Source organism: Bufo gargarizans, chromosome 3, assembly GCF_014858855.1.
Source record: "Bufo gargarizans isolate SCDJY-AF-19 chromosome 3, ASM1485885v1, whole genome shotgun sequence".
Taxonomy (NCBI): Eukaryota; Metazoa; Chordata; class Amphibia; order Anura; family Bufonidae; genus Bufo; species Bufo gargarizans.
The window spans coordinates 204383320-204402540 of record NC_058082.1 but is presented as its reverse complement, the minus strand read 5'-3'; the positions used below and the strand labels follow the sequence as shown (position 1 = coordinate 204402540).

The 19221-nt window shown below is 41.6% G+C and overlaps 1 protein-coding gene across 4 annotated transcripts in view; it reads left to right on the top strand.

Annotated features, from left to right (window-relative positions):
* Nucleotides 1–18834, top strand: part of TMEM131 (transmembrane protein 131) — a 211592-nt gene extending 192758 nt beyond the window's left edge. For all 4 annotated transcript variants that reach the window (XM_044288480.1, XM_044288479.1, XM_044288478.1 and 1 more), the window contains 3 exons: nucleotides 5447–5550; nucleotides 13847–14010; nucleotides 17829–18834. In XM_044288480.1, the coding sequence (XP_044144415.1) occupies nucleotides 5447–5550; nucleotides 13847–14010; nucleotides 17829–18122 (562 nt within the window). In that variant the 3' untranslated portion in view covers nucleotides 18123–18834. The remainder of the gene's footprint in view (nucleotides 1–5446; nucleotides 5551–13846; nucleotides 14011–17828) is intronic.
* The last annotated feature ends 387 nt before the right edge of the window (nucleotides 18835–19221 follow it).

Here is a 19221-nt window from a genome sequence, read left to right as displayed (position 1 = left end):
TTCTTCCACAGAGTGGCTCTTTGGTTCCTCTGTACCGTTCCCTGGTACCGCCCTGGGAACTACACACTGAGCTCTTGGCGCTCCCCTTCTTTCCCTTGGTGCCGTTGTAGAAGTTCTCCCTACTCCTGCTGTCCTGTACAGTTGTGTTTTCTGTTGCCATCATGTCTGACGGGTGCCTGATGGGTGGCCCTTCGTGTTCTGTGCCCTCTGTCCTTTTCCAGGACGGGGCTGTTTCTCCATCCCGTCCCTTCCTTCTGAGGGTGGTATCTGCCTTCTTATCTACGAGGCTTTGGTCATCCCCTTCCCGTCTCCGGGAACGGGGCGCTTCACCGCTTGGAGATTGTTTGGGTTTGCAGTTGTTACTTGGAGATCTCCGGCTCTTGTCGGCGTTCGGTCTCTTGTGTTTCCAGGATGTCCGCGCAAAGGGTTGACGGCCTCCAGGGTGGCTTTCCTTCGCTCTCTGTGTCTATTGCTGTGGTTACCGCACCAAGGGCAGGGTTCTGCTTTTGGTGTCACCGTTCATTTCACCAGAGCGGTCGGTGCCTCCTGGGCCGGAGGCATAAGGCTTCGGCCATGCTTTTGTGCAAGGCGGTCGCTGGTCTTCCTTGCGCACCTTACTGGGTTCTACAGGGTGCGCACTGGGGCTTCGGCGTCTGCTGCCCTGGGCCGCCTGGTCTGCAGGCGGCGGTTTCTTGATGCCTTCGGGTGCTTTGCCTTGGTGCTGTGGTCCCTCCCCTCTTGGACTGCTATTGAACGTCCCAAGGTCTTCTGTGTCCCCCAAGGAAATTGGGCGAGAAAACGAGATTTTTGTATAGCTTACCAGTAAAATCTCTTTCTCGCTCTTTCCTTGGGGGACACAGCACCCACCCATTCTTTGTTTCCGAGTTGTTTTACCCGTTGGGTAGTTGGCTTGTTGGTTCCACTTTTGGACTTTGCCTTTTCTCACTACTTGGACACGCAACTGGCAGTCTCTCTCTCCAGGCTGAGGGTATAGCTGTGGAGGAGGGGCTTAACAATTCTCACTTAGTGTCACGCCTCCTATGGAGATGAGCTATACCCAAGGTCTTCTGTGTCCCCCAAGGAAAGAGCGAGAAAGAGATTTTACTGGTAAGTTATACAAAAATCTCGTTTTTGCCTAATTTTCCATTTTAACCCATTTTTTCCACTAACAAAGCAAGGTTTAACAGCCAAACAAGACTGTATCTTTATTGCCCTGACTCTGCCGTTTACAGAAACACCCCATATGTGGCTGTAAACTACTGTACGGCCACACAGCGGGGAGTAGAGTGAAAGGTGCGCCGTATGGTTTTTGGAAGCCAGATTTTGCTGGACTGTTTTTTTGACACCATGTCCCATTTGAAGCCCCCTGATGCACCCCTAGAGTAGAAACTCCATGAAAGGGACCCCATCTAAGAAACTACACCCCTCAAGGTATTTAAAACTGATTTTACAAACTTTGTTAACCCTTTAGGTGTTGCACAAGATTTAATGGAAAATAGAGATACAATTTCAAAATTTAACTTTTTGGGCAGATTTTCCATTTTAATATTTTTTTTCCAGTTACAAAGCAAGGGTTAACAGCCAAACAAAATGCTATATTTATTGCCACAATTCTGTAGTTTGCAGAAACACCCCATATGTGGCCGTAAACTACTGTACCGGCACACAGTAGGGCGTAGAGGGAAAGGTGCGCCGTATGGTTTTTGGAAGGCAGATTTTGCTGGACTGTTTTTTTTTGACACCATGTCCCATTTGAAGCCCCCCTGATGCACCCCTAGAGTAGAAACTCCATAAAAGTGACCCCATCTAAGAAACTACACCCCAGAGCCGGTCGATACGGACGCGGAGATACCTAATATGTATACTTTTCTTTTTATTTATGTAAGTTTTACACAATGATTTCATTTTTGAAACAAAAAAAATCATGTTTTAGTGTTTCCATAGTCTAAGAGCCATAGTTTTTTCAGTTTTTCGGCGATTATCTTGGGTAGGGTATGATTTTTGCAGGATGAGATGACGGTTTGATTGGTACTATTTTGGCGTACATGCAACTTTTTTGATCACTTGTTACCTTTTTTGGGAAGTAAGGTGGGCAAAATTTCTATTTCCTCATAGTTTTTATTTTTTTAAATTTTTATGGCGTTCACCGTGCAGGGAAAGTAACATGACCGTTTTATAGATTAGGTCGTTACAGACGCGGCGATACCTAATATGTGTAGTGTATTTTATTTTTTTTATTTTTATTCAGTGATAAATGTTTTTGTTTATCTGAACTTTTTTCACTTTTTTTTACATTTTTTTTTTTTTTACCCAGACCCACTTGGTTCTTGAAGATCCAGTGGGTCTGATGTCTGTATAATACAGTACACCATATAGTGTATTGTACTGTACTTTAACTTTCACTTTGTGCTAATAAAACCTATCTCTAAATTACTAAGAGGTCATAAACACTTATTTAAGCTACATTCTTATCAGTAAGATGAAAATTGAGCTATTACGAGTGTTTAGGTGGTCAGAGATAAGGGGCTGTCAGCTAAGCTGCCTGACACAACACAGTAAAAATATAAACCCTGTAACTAGAAAACCCTGTACATAGAAAGGGGCTCAACATTTTTAATAAAGAACAATTGAAAAAATGATTTATTTATTTTTGTAGCTCAAAATTAATACAACGCAATAAAAAAAAAAAATTGTACATGGCCTTTAGGGAAGGAGCTGTCACCTCTTCTGATGTGATTTACTAAATAATTCTATTCCACATGAAATGACAATTCTAGATTATCTTTTCCAACACTCTTTTGTGCCATTCTTCTGTTGTTCTTGCTAGAAGTTTATGGATAAACATACGGATGGGAATTACCAGTTGGGGGTGTGTCCCTGCACACCTTGTCCAATCGGTGCTGCCAGTGTCAGACTGTAACAGGGACCCCTGCCCACCTGTCTGTACCTTTTTATCTATAAACTTCTAGCAGGAATAAGAGAAGGGTCATAAGAAAAGATACTCCATAATTGTTATTACTTAGTGAAGGCATGTAGCTATTAAAACAGATGTGTCAGGAGAGGTGACAGATCCTCTTTAACCCCTTCACACATTTGGACTTAACTGTACGTCCAAATTGCAAGTAATTTACTGCATTTGGATGTACAATAACGTCCAAACTGCTTAACAGGGCTGTGATGCTATAAAGTATCCCGGAGAGCGGAGACGCCGGCAAGGGACCACTCTGGTTCCTTCTCTGCTTCCCCGGTAAGTGCTCTGATTGGATAGTCTCTACAGACTAAACAATCGGAGTGCTTTAGTGTTAAAATGACTGTTTCAGACTGATCTCCACGCTGGAGATCACAGCCTGAAATCGGGTAAGATATCCAATGTGCCCCCACTAATTTAGTGGCCCCATAATTCCCCCATTGCCTACTGATGCCCCACCGAAAGCCTGATCCTCTTTGCTGGCATTGGTGGCAGCGGCTCAGGAACGGTGCAGCTGCTGTCAGCTGTAACTTACAGCTGACACTATGCTGCCACGGCCGAAATCGGTGCTGGCCCCGATCTCGGCCTTTTAACCCCATAGATGCCTTGGTCAGTAGCTGCCCGCGGCATCCATGTGGTTGAGAGGGAGGGAGCTCCCTCTCTCTTCCATCGAGCCGCAGCTTCTGCGATGGCAGTGGGCCGGTGGTTGGGCTGCCATGTACCTAAGGATGATCAGACCTAGAGGGTCTGATCAGCCTTAGTGTAACTGTAATACAGACTATACAGTGCATTGCAATAGATGACTATTGCAATGCACTGTATAGTTATCAGGCCCACTAGATCTTCAAGATCTAAATGGGTCTTGATTAGAGATAAGTGAATTTCATATTTCAACATTTTATTCATGCCTCGTTTGGTGGTAAAAGCAGAATTGCGTTATGGATTCCGTTAGCACGGACCATAACGCAATTCTATGACTGAATGCGTAACAGAATGCCTTTAGAGGCATTCCGTTATTCATTCCGTCATAATAGAAGTCTATGGGATGCAAAACGTATCCGTCCCGTTTCCGTTATGCAGGGGAGTCCTCTCCTCTATAACGGAAATGGGTCGGATCAGTTATGCAGGCCATAGACTTCTATTATGACAGAATTAATAACGGAATGCCTCCCGTCATAGAATGGCGTTATGGTCCATGGTAAACAATGGCACCCGGAAACCAATCCATCAAAATCTGCGCTGCAAAAGCCACATGGCCCTCCTTCCCTTCTGAGTCCTGCATGTGCCTCCACAGCAGTTTACCACCACATATGGGGTGTTGCGGCTAAAGCAACATTTTCTTGGAAGAAATGAAACTTTTCATTATCACAGCCAAGTGTTTCCAAATGCTGTAAAAGTGCTCAATACCCCCCTTAATATATTCTTTAGGAAGTGTAGTTTCCAAAATGGGGTCACTTTTTGAAGGTCTCCACAGGATCTCCTAAAATGCAAAATGGTGCCTTAAAAACATTCTAGAATATCTGCCTCCAAAATCCGTATGGCGCTCCTTTCCTTCTGACCACTGCCACGTGCCCATAGGGCAGTTCACCGCCACATATGGGGTATTTCTGTAAACTGCACAATCAGAGTAATATATATTGAGGTTTATTTTGCTGTTAACCCTTGCTGTGTTGCAAGAAAAAAATGATTAACCTAAAAAAAACTACCAAAAAAGTGAAAGTCTGAAATGTCACCTCCATTTTCCTTCAATTCCTGTGGAACACCTCTAGGGTTAATAAAGTTTGTAACATCAGTTTTGAATAATTTGAGGGGTGTAGTTTCTAGAATGGGGTCATTTATGGGTGGTTTCCATTACGTAACCCCCTCAAAATCACTGTATATCTGAATTGCTGCTTAAAAATATTGTTTTGGAAATTTTGTTGAAAATTAGAAAAATGACTTCTAAACTTCTAAGCCTTCTAACGTCCTAAAAAAAAAAAAATATTACATTTACAAAATGATGCCAACATAAAGCAGACATATGGGGAATGTTGACTGATAACTATTTTATGAGGACTTACTATCTGTTTTAAAAGTCGAAAAATGCAAATTTTGAAAATTGTGAATTTTTCCCAATGTTTGGTAAACTTTTGATTTACAATTTCCTTGCTCCTGTGCTCCCCCTTGCCTTGTTCTGCATCGGGCAGGGTCTGTTTGTTGTGAGACGGTGACGTAAACGTAAACCACCCTTGCTGACTGGAATGGTAACAGGTTTTCATACATTCCATGCGTGTGATAGAGGAGTTACACAATGCAGTGTTCTGAGGGATGACGCTTTACAATTATTTTATGGGAATAAACGTATTTACTAAAAGAACAGATGTAGATGTAGTTTGTGGCCTATTGGATTCTCCTCATTGAAAGTAATGGATGGAATTGTGTGACTTTTTAGTATTTAATATTGTGATGCCGCTCACTGTCCTCTTGTATTACTTTTAGTTCTGGCTTATGGAGTCCCATCAGCAGTCCCAACAGTCCTGATTATGTTGCACTAAATTCATTCTCTGCTTTTGGACCAAGCAATTCCTTCAATTTAACAGGAGGTGAGTACATTGTTACTTTTATTATGTCATAGTTGCTGCAAATAGAAGCTGGCATTAGCTCGCATAAATCTGTGCTGAAGGGGCTATCCCATAACTGATTTAAAAATTAAAATCAGACATCCTATAGTACACTACAATCTCTTTCTCTAACAGAGCTAGAACCAGCTCTGTACCTCACATGGATCCAGAGATCTCCCCATTCGTTGTTCTGTTTCAGACTAGCAGCTCAGGAGATGTGTCCTTCCTCAGGGTGCATTTCCTTTCTTGAGGGCGTGACCTTTCTGCTGTAACTATTTCCCTGTAATTGCCACAGCTGGTGGCAGTTGAAGATTTAAACTGAGCATGTGCGACCACAGAATCCTGTCAGCCTCTCATATGACCACCCACTGGACTCCTAAGCATAAATGGACCAGAGATTTAAATGACTAAAATACACGTTATACTGACATGTCACCTGCAGATTGGACAGTATTTTCAATGTGACAGATTCCATTTAATATAACATACATTTAAATAACTAGAAGCAAGCATTGGGCACTGGTGTCAGAGCTTTCCCTTTTACATGATGGATGCCCTTGACTTATAAGTGGCAGATCAAGTTTCTGTTGTGCTTTTTTTAGTGAAAAGCACTGAAATATTCTGTCAAACAGCAAGGAAAACCAGAGGGAAAAATGAGTGGCTACAGTGCTTGGCAATTGGAGATTTTCCTAGCTATTGTAACGGAAAATATGGATTTTATTGAAGACAGGAGGCGAACATTGTGCATTAACTTTCTTTACTACTCCCATTAGCAGCAAGAATAACTATTACAACTAGTGAAAAGAATTTTTTCAAGACAGGTATTGGATATGTAAATTAGGTAGTCCAGGTAGCCAATCAGAGACCTCCCTAATGTATATAAGGTGCTGTTGCTGTAGATTCTGCCTCTTTCTTGATGATGACTCACGATGAAGTAACTTGAAATTAAACAGATCTTGACCATAAAGGAATAAAGAGTAGATTCACACGAAGGAAATTCGAAGTAACAGGAACAGTGTAGGATGAATGGAGGATTGGAGATATCCTAGTATGCTATAGAGACAGAAAAACATATTTGAAAGATGATTTGGGTTGGGTTAAACAAGGGTGGGACAATGTTCGCCTCCTGTCTTCAATAAAATCCATATTTTCCGTTACAATAGCTAGGAAAATCTCCAATTTTATTGCAACAGGAGGCTCACATTGTGCAAGTTTAAAGCTAACTTTATGCTAGACGATATAACTATCCTTCAATGATAGACATGGAAACATGAGTGTCAGGTTTGAAGTAAAATGTTTTAAAAGTGGATTCCGAAGACCAGTCCGCGGCCTTCAAAATCTCAGATAGAGAAGCTCCTTTTTGGAATGCTTTAGTAGAAACCGCCCCTCGGATAGAGTTTGGGCCAAATATTGTAGTATTAATCCCTGCCATTTGCATGGTAAGTTTAATCCATCTTGCTAGTGTAGGGGAAGATACTGGAAGGTGTGGTTTACGAAAAGAAATAAGAAGTTGTGAAGATTGAGGAGAGCGTAAAGATTGGGTCATGGATTCGTATGTTTTTAAACAGCGGACAATGCATAGTTTGTCGTTAGAAGGGAAGGCCGGGTAGAACACTGTGTGTAGGTTGGTTTTGGTTCTTCTCGTTATTTGGAAAGTTACTCCGTTAGGGGTGAAGGATCTATGAGATATATCTAAGGCTCTAACATCAGATACTCTTTTTATGGATATGAGGCATAAGAGGGTCGTGATTTTAAAAGAGAGTAATTTTAGTGAAAGGTGTTCATTGTCTTCCCAGTTAGAAAAAAGGTTTAGAAGGGAAGTAACATCCCAAGTGGAATGGTACCTAGGTTTTGGGGGATTTCTAAAACGAATGCCTTTCATGAGCCTACAAATCATCGGGTGTTTGCCGATTGGAATGGAGTTAATAGGGGTATGTTCTGATGATATAGCGGAACGGTAAAGGTTTATGGTCCTATAGGCTTTCCCCATATTGAAAGCTTCCGAAAGGAAATTTAATATGTGGGTAATAGGTGCTCGAATGGGATCCAAGTCTCGTTGAGTGCACCAATGAAGCCAAATTTTCCAGGCTGATCTATAAGCCTTTTTGGTTCCCGGGGCCCATGCATCAGAGAGGATGTCGATAGTAGATTGTGAAAATCCGAGATCGATTGTTGGTTGCCTGAAATCAGCCAAGCTATTAGTGTTAGATGTTCCGAAAGTATTAGGGGGTGTAGGTGTCCCGAAGGGTCTCGGAGAAGATCTTGTGGAGAAGGAAGGATCCTCGGGATGTCTATCGTCAGACTGAGTAGTGTGGGGAACCATGTCTGAGACGGCCACCATGGGGTGATGATCACTAATGTGGAATTCTGTGCCATCGTCTGCAGTAGGACTCTGGGGATTAGTGCAAATGGGGGAAAGGCGTAGAGACGTTCCTGTGGCCAAATTTGGCGGAGAGCGTCTATGGCTAAGGCCTCTGGATCCGGACGCCAGCTGAAGAATTTGGGGAGTTGGGTGTTCAGTCGTGATGCAAAAAGATCTATGAGAAAGGGACCCCATAATTTGTTGATCTGTTGAAAGATGAGCGGGTGTAATTGCCAGTCGCTGGAATCCGAAAGGTATCGGGAATTCCAATCGGCCACTGAGTTCATCAAACCTGGGAGGTACTCTGCTTTTAAGGTGATATCCCTGTCTAGACAGAAGTGCCAGAATTCTTTGGCAATGTCTGTTAGAATCTTGGAGGTGGTGCCTCCGAAACGGTTGATGTATTGAACTGCTGCAATATTGTCCATACGTAGGAGGATGCAGCAGTGTGATTTGTCTTTTGCGAAACTTTTCATGGCGAAAAAGGCCGCCAGTAGTTCCAGACAATTGATGTGTAGTTGAGATTCCGAGTCTGACCATTTTCCTCCTGTGGAGTAAGGGCCACAGCGAGCGCCCCATCCCGAAAGGCTGGCGTCTGATTCCAATATCAGATCTGGTAGGGAGTTGAATATCATTTTCCCATTCCAGATCTGAATATGTTGAAGCCACCAGAGAAGTAGTTCTTTGGCTTCCGGGGATAATGGGACTTTGCTTGAATATTGTAATCCCTCTCGTAAATGTTGCGTTTTTAAACGTTGAAGGGCTCTGTAGTGTAATGGGGCGGGGAATATTGCTTGTATGGAGGCCGACAAGAGGCCTACAATCCGTGCAATGGTTCTTAGTGATACTATTTGTTTGTTTAGTACTGAACGGATTTCTCTTCGAATCAATGTCAGCTTCTTTGTAGGAAGACTCAACAGAGCCGAATGTGTATTGATGTTGAAGCCCAAAAACTCTATTTCTTTGGAAGGGGATAGGATAGATTTTTTGTGGTTGATTAGAAAACCAAGATTGGTTAGAAGAGAAATGGTCCATTGAGTATGTGTGAGTATTAATGAGAGTGTTTGTGCCATAATTAGGATGTCGTCTAGGTATATGATTAGACGTACACCCCGGGATCTTAGTGAAGATATCACTGGTTTCATTAATTTGGTGAAGCACCATGGGGCTGATGAAAGGCCAAACGGGAGACAAGTGAATTGCCATTTCTGATTGTTCCAATAGAATTGTAGGAAAGGTTGATGTGAATGGTGAATGGGTACAGTGAGATAAGCGTCTTTTAGGTCTATTTTTATTAGCCAATCTTGGGGAAGTAGGAGATCCCTGAGAAGGTGGAATTCCCTCCATTTTGAAATGATGGTAAGTCACGAAATTGTTTAGAGTTTTCAAGTTTATGACTGGTCTGTGACCGCCGTCTTTCTTTTTTACTAGAAAGATGTTGCTGATGAAACCTGGGGATAAGTGTGGTACTTGAATGATAGCTTCCTTGTGGAGCAAATCTCGTATCTCTGACTCTATGAGGTCTTGGTCTAAATTCGAGAAATGTATTGGTTGAGGGATGTGGTTCTGTGAGGGGAGAGATTGGAAATCTATCAGGTATCCTGAGATAGTGTTCAGGATCCATAAGTCTGAGGTCAGAGAAGACCATATTTGGAAAAAATGTTTCAGTCTTCCCCCTAGAGGGAAGTGGGGATAGTTTGGGATAGAAAAGCTTACCTGATGAGGGTCTGGATCTAGGGAAACCTCGTTGGCCTCGGGTTCTCCATGGGCGTCCTCTGGTAGGGAAAAAAGGTGTGGTGTGCGGTGTGAAGGTGGTAGTTCTGTCTGATTGGAAGGGAGCCTGCTGGGTCTGTCTGAACTGTGAAGTTCGGCTGGGAAAGCGGCCCCTGCCTTTCCCAGCCCTGCCAAAAATTTTGGGTTGACCTACTTTTTTCAAGGAGGTTTTGGCTTTATCTAGGGAGGAGAATACTCCCACGAATTTTCCTATTTCTGTAATGAGGGAATCCCCAAAAAGAAGACCGTCGGCAGACTCATCGGGGTCAGAATTGGCCAAATGGGTGAGCTGAGGGTCTAATTTCATCAGAATATTTCTTTTTCTTTCCGCACTCAAGGCGGAGTTGATGTTTCCGAAAAAACAGATGGCCCTTTGGGCCCAACCACGTAGAACTGATGTGTCTACTGGCTCGCCTGTAATAACGGCCTGTTCTGACAGGTCTAAAATTTTTGTGAGGGGTCCTAATAAATCTAAAAGTTTATCCTGGCATAGTTTAAAAGATCTGTCCAGACCTCTTTTGGGATTTTTTCCCGTTTTGTTTAAATATTTAAAAATTATGGGGTCTAACTCTGGAGTTAAGGATTTTTTCTTTGGTAAAGTAGGCCTGGGACATTCGGCTTTTAGTTTGTTTCTGGAGGATCTATCCAGGGATTTATTGACCCATTGTGCCAAAAATTTGGAAATTTGAGGTTGGGGAACCCATTCGCCCGACCTGGGGTGTTTTATTTGATCGGGGTTGAAAAAGGGGATACCCTGACTATCTAGGATCAAGGATTCTGAGATTTGATTATTTGAAGAGGATTCTTCAGGATCCTCGGTATAATCATCGTCATAGAAAAAAGGTAATTCATCTCTCAACACTGAATCAGAATCATCTGAATGTGATGAGGAAGATATTTCTTTGTAAGAGATAAACTTAGCCCTCTTACTGGCTGTCATAACCCGGCTATTGGTAATCTCCTCCCGGGTGGAGGGTCCTTTGTGGGGATTTTCGCCACTGTTATCGTTACCGCAAGATTTATGCGGACATTCTTGGAGATTGTGACCCTTTCCCATGGTATGGGGTTTAGGGTCATCTGTAAATCTCCTCTTTTTGGTTGCTTTGCCTGATTTTTTTAAAACCTTTGGCAAGTTCCGTAACTGAGTCTTCCGCTGAGAGGAAATTGTCAGTTGGAGTAGAGGGATAATTTTGCGGTCTTTGGTTTACTACCAAGGAGAGAGATTTGGAGATGGAATCTTGAATAGATACCATGGCTGATTGCATTGCCACTGATACCGATTTAGAAACGGATTGATCAACCATTTGTTGAATGGAATCTGAAATTAGTAGTTCATAATCAATGGGTATTGGTTGAGTGGGTTGGGGGTTAGGTTGCTCCTCACAGGGGTTCATATTGCTAAATAAGGGATAGAAAAGGGAAAAATGGGAAAAGATTTAAATGAGAGTTTTATTCATAAACATATATATATATATATATATATATATATATATATATATATATATATATATACATAGAAGTGTGTATATTCATATATATATATATATATATATATATACAGTCATATATACACTAATGCATGCATTCAGGAAAACACTAAATCTGTATAATACATACAGACCAGTATAAATTACCTGAGTGCATGCAAGTGTAAAATTTTTGAAGTAAATGTGGTGTAATGTGTGGGTATACTCACAATTAGTTATGAAGTGTATTATCTGTTTTAATAATCTGGGAAGAAAACTGTTGGCATGTACTGTGTACAGTGAGGTGACTGGCCGCTCTGAGGTAATTTGAAAAGCGCGCGCAATCACCTCACAGCCACAAGACCGGAGCGCTCGAAATCTCGCGATAAACGGGATTTCGGCGCTGAATGCAGGAGAAGGAGTTCAGAGACCGGGGACGAGACGGAGGCACGTTAAGAGGTATTGGGGGTTGGAAATAGTGTTATGGGCCGAAATAGAAGATGGGAGGGAGGGAGAAGAAACACCTCATTAATATTATAATGAATGGCGGCATACAATGCGCACCGCTGAACGGGGGACACGCGCCGTTGTTAATGGTGTCAATACCGGACCTCAGTCCTGGTAAAATAATGCAAAGACTTATAATTTGCTCTAAATACAATAACTTATAATCGTAATAAGCTACTATTGAAAATACATATCTTTCTCTGAGGGAGCAGCAAGAAAGAGGCAGAATCTACAGCAACAGCACCTTATATACATTAGGGAGGTCTCTGATTGGCTACCTGGACTACCTAATTTACATATCCAATACCTGTCTTGAAAAAATTATTTTCACTAGTTGTAATAGTTATTCTTGCTGCTAATGGGAGTAGTAAAGAAAGTTAATGCACAATGTGAGCCTCCTGTTGCAATAAAATCACCAGCAGTCCCACAGAAGTGAGTGGTATGGCGGTCTCACTGGCACACCACACCTCCATTCACACAGGGGAATCAGAGACCACCACTCTCATAATCACTTTGGGTCCCAGCGATCAGACCTTCAGTGATCATGCGTCTATCGGCTAAATAAATGTTGATATTCGGAAAACTCCTTTAAATGATTAAGTTTTGTTAAAGAGAACCTGTCACAATTTCTGACATTTCTCCTTTAGTAAATAAGTGTATTCCCCATGATATTGTTGTAACTGTGTAGGGGCACATGTTTGACAAGGGAAATGGTAACACCCAATTCCTTCATACATTACTAGGTAGATGAAGAAGGATGCCCCTGAATAGTTATTTTATGGGGAACATAGTTGTTTTTTTAAAACAGACATGTCAGGACTGATGACGGGTTCCTCTTTAAGGCCTCATGCATACCAAGCGTGTCTGTATTGCGGTCTGCAAACCACAGATCCCCAAAATATGGACACCATCCGTGTGCAGTCTGCATTTTCCTCACTCCCATTACCAGAAATTATTCATGTCTGCAATATGGACAAGAATAGGACATGTTATAGTTTGTGGAACAGACATACAGATGTGGACAACACATGGATGACGTCCGTGTGCGTGGTTTTTTTTCTTTTCTTTTTGGACCCATAGAAATGAATAGTTTCATGTGCAAGCTCCAAAAAATGCAGATCTGACACTGATACAAAAATACCATGAGGCTTAAATGTTAGTTTCTGCAAGTGAAAACCTTGATGGTAAATTAACCTATTCAGATCATTTTTAAAAGTACTTGTCCTATGCCATCTTAGGCTGTGTTCACTCCAGCAGCGGTGTTTTCAACGTTCGATTTCGTTATCGGATCGGAGCAACCAAAATTACATACCAGATCCGGCACATAACTGAAACCAGCAGTGCTGGACAGACCCTTGTTGTCTGTTAATGGGTCCATCAGGTTTCCCTTAGGGAGTCCAGCATTTTACTGGACAAAATAGGGTTTTTGGCAGAATCTGTGACTAAAGTCCCTTGTGGACCCTGCAACCCAGACGTGAACTAACCCTGATGAAGAATGAGTGAGTGCATAAGTAGACTTGCTTCTATAGCCTGTAGGCAAGGTTGTCAGTTATGTACAGGTGAAACTCGAAAAAATTTGAATATCGGGCAAAAGTCCATTTATTTCAGTACTGCAAATTAAACGGAATTGCATTAATGCAGCTTAAAATTAGAATATTGTGAAAAGGTTCAATATTCTAGGCTCAAAGTGTCACACTCTAGTCAGCTAATTAGTCCATATCCTCTGAGCAAAGGGTACCTGAGATTGTGACTTTGGGGTTTCATAAGTTGTAAGCCATAATCATCCAAATTATACCAAATAAAGGCTTGAAATATCTCGCTTTGCATGTAATGCGTCTATCTCATATGTTAGTTTCACCTTTTAAGTTGCATTACTGAAATAAATGAACTTTGCACAATATTCTAATCTTTCGAGTTTCACCTGTAATGCCTTCTTGTAGTTTGATATAAAACTATTGCTTGTATGGCTTTAATTTCACGTAAAATGCGTAATGAAAAACCAATAGTAATATTGCAGGTATGATTGTGATATTGGCACAGTGTGCCATTTACATAGATAGATGTCGTGTTGCAGCCTAGTCATACAGATGCTTTGTAACATTATACAACTTTTGTGGTTACTACTTTATGATTGTCTCTACTACTTGTCTTTATTCTCTCCTTGTTACAGAAGTTTTTAGCAAGCTTTCTTTTCCCCGAAACACATATGCCCAAGATTCCCAAAAGAAATGGACAGATTTTGAATCCACGTCCTCAATCTGGGATGCTCCTGCTCCAGACTCTACGGTACCTACATGGCCTCCCAGCACTGGATCTCCAACTCATGTCACTTCTGTAAGTATAGCATTCTTCTAACTTCTCTTCAGGGCTTTGGTAGTCTCTCAATGGTGATAGCAGCGCCAGAATCAGCACTTGTGTACTGCGGTCTCTTCTCCTCCAGGTATGACGATTGAATGTACACAGTCTACTTGTTGGCATTGGGCGCTGCTATTTCTACATTAACTCCATTTCCAAATGTAAAATTATATATTCAGAAAGTTGTGAGAACAACACACAAAATCCTAACAGTATCCAAATAAAGCAGAGTAACCATTTTCTCCATGTAGTTTATGAAAGAAATAGGACAAAAAATGACAAATTGTGTAATTACATGAGGGAAGTTTTCTTTAGATATGTAGCGCTTCACTAGAGCTCACATTACTCTTGTCCTGCCAGCCTCCTGCCATGCTGTGTACTGCTCTAATGCTGCCACACTACTTCAGTTTCAGTCACAAGGTAGCCGTCATTCCACAGATGGTAGCTTATGTACACTTTATAAATCCTGCGTACAGCCAGCAGCCATCTTCTATTCCCTGCGTATAAGAGCATAGTAACTACTCTATGAAATATTTGATATTTGACTCCTGCCCGTCTTTGGTACTATGAGATCTCAGTGTTACTAATTCAAGAATTTACTGTACATCAGAGTATCCCCAACATAATGACCTTACACTTTTCTGCATATTAGAAGCCCTATATGCGGACACTGTACCCATGGGGTACCCATCTGGGGTGCACATAACCATAGGCTGAGACATGGGGTGTATTTTTTTTTAATTAATTTAGCTTTTTTTGCTATTTGAACTTGAAGTCTAATAACCATTTATTTTATTTATTTATTGTTGCATCACACTACTGACATTTAGCACATTTCTGTTAAAGGAGACCAAGCAGAAGAAATTAGGATTATTAATCATTGTTCTTTAAAGGAGTTTCCTACTTTCTCTTAAAATTTCTAAAATGCAATACACAGTTTATGGCCTGCAGCTGCCTATGGATATAGTATGCAAAGACCTCATTTGCCAATATAGCTACACCCTTAGCTGGGTCTTTTTCTGAGTAGATGCTAAAAACATTCAGCCGAATTCCTCATCATGCTCTTAAAGGGAACCTGTCACCGGTATTTTGTGTATAGAGCTGAGGACATGGGTTGCTAGATGGCCGCTAGCACATCCGCAATACCTAGTCCCCATAGCTCTGTGTGCTGACTCATCTCACGTACAGGACACATCTCAGGTTAATTTACATATGTATCAAACCTTTTTTTTTTCTACACAATAAAAGCACATACAGCTATGGGGACTGGATATTGCGGATGTGCTAGTGGCCATCTAGCAACCCATGTCCTCAGCTCTATACACAAAATCCCAGTGACAGGTTCCCTTTTAAGGCTGAGTTCACACTTCAGTTATTTGGTCAGTTAATTGATCAGTTATTGTGAGCCAAAACCAGTTGCAAAGCCTACACCGATCATGGAAAGATGTGCTCCTGTTCTGTGTTTTGACTCACTCCTAGTTTTGGCTCACAATAACTGATGGAAATAACTGTTAAAATAACTGAAGTGTGAACTAACACATGTAGAAGAGGATGCAGTGGGGGATGTGGTAACTTGGGTAAATCACGCGATCGCCACATCTTGAGTGGTAAGGACATGGTGACTTCTTCTGTCCATTGTTTTCACACCATATACATGGGCAGTTTGGTGACTTGAACTGAAGTGCTGTGGTAAGAGATTTAGAGATTTCTGTGCCAGTACACATAATATACACTCTGAGATGCTCGCTGATAAAAAACTAAACACATCCAGATATGTCAGATTGCTGTAAAATTCAGCATGCAGAGATGTAAATGATTACAGGTGTGGTCTGATTAGATACTGGGTCTTGGCATAAGAGTGTAAAAGCGCTTCCTCCGCTGCCCTTTAAAAAGATTCTTAGAGGCTACTTTTGGGCAGTGTACCTCTTGGTGAGAGATCGTTGCCTGTGGGGCATACCTCTACGACAATTTTGCCCAGTTGACAGACTTTGAGTAGGAGAACGTCACTGGACTGAGAGAAGCAGGTCGTTTCGATGAATTGCCCACCATCTAGGCTGTCCTGCTCTAGTTGTTAGAAGCTTTTGTTTGCAGTGGTTACATGAGAGCACTTACTGCAGACAGGCTCCAGATGTCCTAAACAGACTATCAGAAGAGAGTCTTGTTTGATCTGGCTATGAGCTTGAGGAGCTCCACCAGTTTTGTTGTCCACCATCCAGACAAAGATGACACCTTCATTTTACACTCCAATCTTTACCCGTACCATTTCCGTCCACTTAGCAGAAGGAAATTTGGTGTCACAGCACCCATTACATGTCCTACCATTGACAACTGGCCATCATTGCCTTTGTTTGCAGTGATGTTATGATTGAAAAACCTGGACTGCTACGGACTGAAATGATATCATCTTTAGTGACAAATCCAGGTTATGTTTCCCATCTGACAGTGGCCTTATGGTGAGCACTTCACCATTGCCTTTGCTGTGGAGCTGCATACTGCCCCAACTGCTTGTGTGATGATCAGTGACATATGACATTCGGTCACCCCTAATGCTGATAAGAGGGACCCTAACAGTTCAGTGATATATGCAAGACAACCTGTGGCCAGATGTGTTGCCTCTTGTGTTGTAAGGTTTCATTTTAGATGTTCTTTCCCTTTAATTATGACGTTGTTGGTGTACTGAGTAGACACAGAACCATATTGTTTTCCAGTTACCAAGACAGGTAAGTGGTACTACGCTGCATTTCTAAGAGCTGTGGTCACTGTCCTTGTGTACTGCACAATGGAGATCTTTTAGGAGGGACCACTGGGCTAGAAGGTATGGCGTTATATGCATGTAACAGAATTAAGCTCCAAGAAAGAAGTCTGTGAGACCACTACCTATCTCTTTGTATTCCACTATCTTGGACACCGGCAATCTTAAGCACTGTCCAGTGAGCAGCTTCCTAAGAATTGAATGCAGGTTAAGCGATTGTTTCTGTATCTTCCAAGTGGCATTTTTCAGCAGGCTAATGCCCACCCGTACACAGCAAGGGATTTCCAGGAATGTCTCCACCAGATTGCAGTGGGGTTTTTTTTGTTTTTTTTTCATTGAGTGTAATATAGCTTGAAGTCCTTAACCCAGGGTCCACAATACTAATAAACCGGAAATATATTCAGCCGTTGTGTTGTTATAAAGACTTTTTATATTAATTCAAGTCCCTAAACACATTGATCTACCCAAATACCCACATAACGAATGGTGCATTTACACATGCTGACTAAGCAGGTAGTGATCATGAAGGAACCGTTCCTTCCCAATGATTGCCTACTCATCAGAGGTGGTGAGAGCTGCATATACATGCAGCAATCACCTGCCCCTAATGGGGATTCACTTGTCCCCATACAGATTCATTGTTTCTGGGCAGCAGATCGCAGTTTACATGTGTGCTCTTTCATCAGGTGACTGGCAGCCCCTTTTATACGGGCCAAGACTAAAAAGATTGTAGATGTTAATTTGGTGCAACAAAGCAAGATCTCCGTGATAACAGTTCAGGACAGAGTCTCACAGTATTGCAGTCTCACACTTATGTCCACCTAAACCTACAGGACCAATCTCTGCATACAAATAAGTTTAAAATAGTTGATACATTCTACTAGATTTTGTTAAGTGTTTATTTCTAAATCTGTGATCACAATTGGTCACTACAATCCACTTTTTACTCTGTTACAAGAAATTATTTTATTGACTGACTATATAGAGTGCTGATGTCTAAAGCATACTTTCTGACTTGTGCTTTTTCTTCATTGTCTCTTTGCAGTCTATCCTTGGGAACTCTAGTAGCCTGTGGTCTACAACAATCCCATTCAGCAGTTCCATTTGGTCCAGTAATCCGAGCACCACCCTTCCTTATACCACTCCATCAAACCCATTACCTGGAATTGATTTAATCGTAGGCGAAAACACATGTCCCACATCCAGCTCTACATCCGCATCCCATAGCTCTGAAAATTTGCCTGGACAGACATATGATCCATGGAAAATATGGAGCCCAACAATAGGAAGAAGAAGTTCAGATCCTTGGTCCAACTCCCACTACCCAACTGAGAACTAATCACCAACTTGAAATGAAACCCTGATATTAGGAGTGTTACTACTTCAAAATCTGCCAATTTTTTTTGAAGATGGGCTCCCCCATTTTCTATCAGTTGTCTTAGCTTTTTATTTATTTTTTAAACCCCAGATTAAAATGCTGTACTTTCCAACTCAATCCCAAAGCATTTATTATGTTCTTCATATTCTTCTAATAGAAGAACATACAATTGGACAGACATATGCTGTATATAAAGAATGTCAGGAAAATTGTACATTGGGGAATAGAGCGGGTACCAATTGCCACCACTTTATCATTTATTTATTTTGCACATGTGCCACAAAACCGCCATTGGTTCAAACATATCCCTGCCCTGAAATGCGATGACTGAGAGATTTTAATCGTTTTTTTCCCCCCCAAGTATTATGTTTCTAATGAAACGTAGAGGTATAAGCAGACATAGCAGTCCATGCTGTCGGTGGAATGGCCATTTTAAATGCAAACTGTTTTTGTATTAACTCATGAACAAAAGCTAAATACAGCCAAGAGCACTGTGAATGCTCATTTTGGGCCGCTCTGCGCTTTCCCTGTACTTTGTTCTTTATCATGCATTTTTTTAAAATAAAAATATATAAAAAAAGGTAATTTTACATGCTCCTTGTAAAATCATGTGAGAAAAACATACAACTTTGAGTTGTAATTTGAATAAATAAGGCACTTTTTCCAAAACACAGGTTCATGTTTCTGGGTTTACTTATTTATTTTCAGACTTAAAGATGCACACGCTGTTGGAATATACAGAATATTTTCTTCTTCTGCTATATGGGCTTGTCAAATGACTTGTGAAGGGGTGTATATGATGATAAAGGGATGGTCCCTATACAAACACTTATCCGCAGGCAACAGGGGATGTAAGAACAGGTGCCCAGAGTTCCCGTAGTTCAATTCTATGGGACTGCCAGAGTTAGCCAAGCACTTGTACCTAACTTTAATTTTCACCAGTCACATAGATTTTAATGGAGTGGCAGTGCGCATGCATGACCGCCGCGCCCATTCAAATGGGGGAACACAGGGGCTTTGTTCTCATGATTAATTGGGACCCCAGCCAGTCGGACACCTG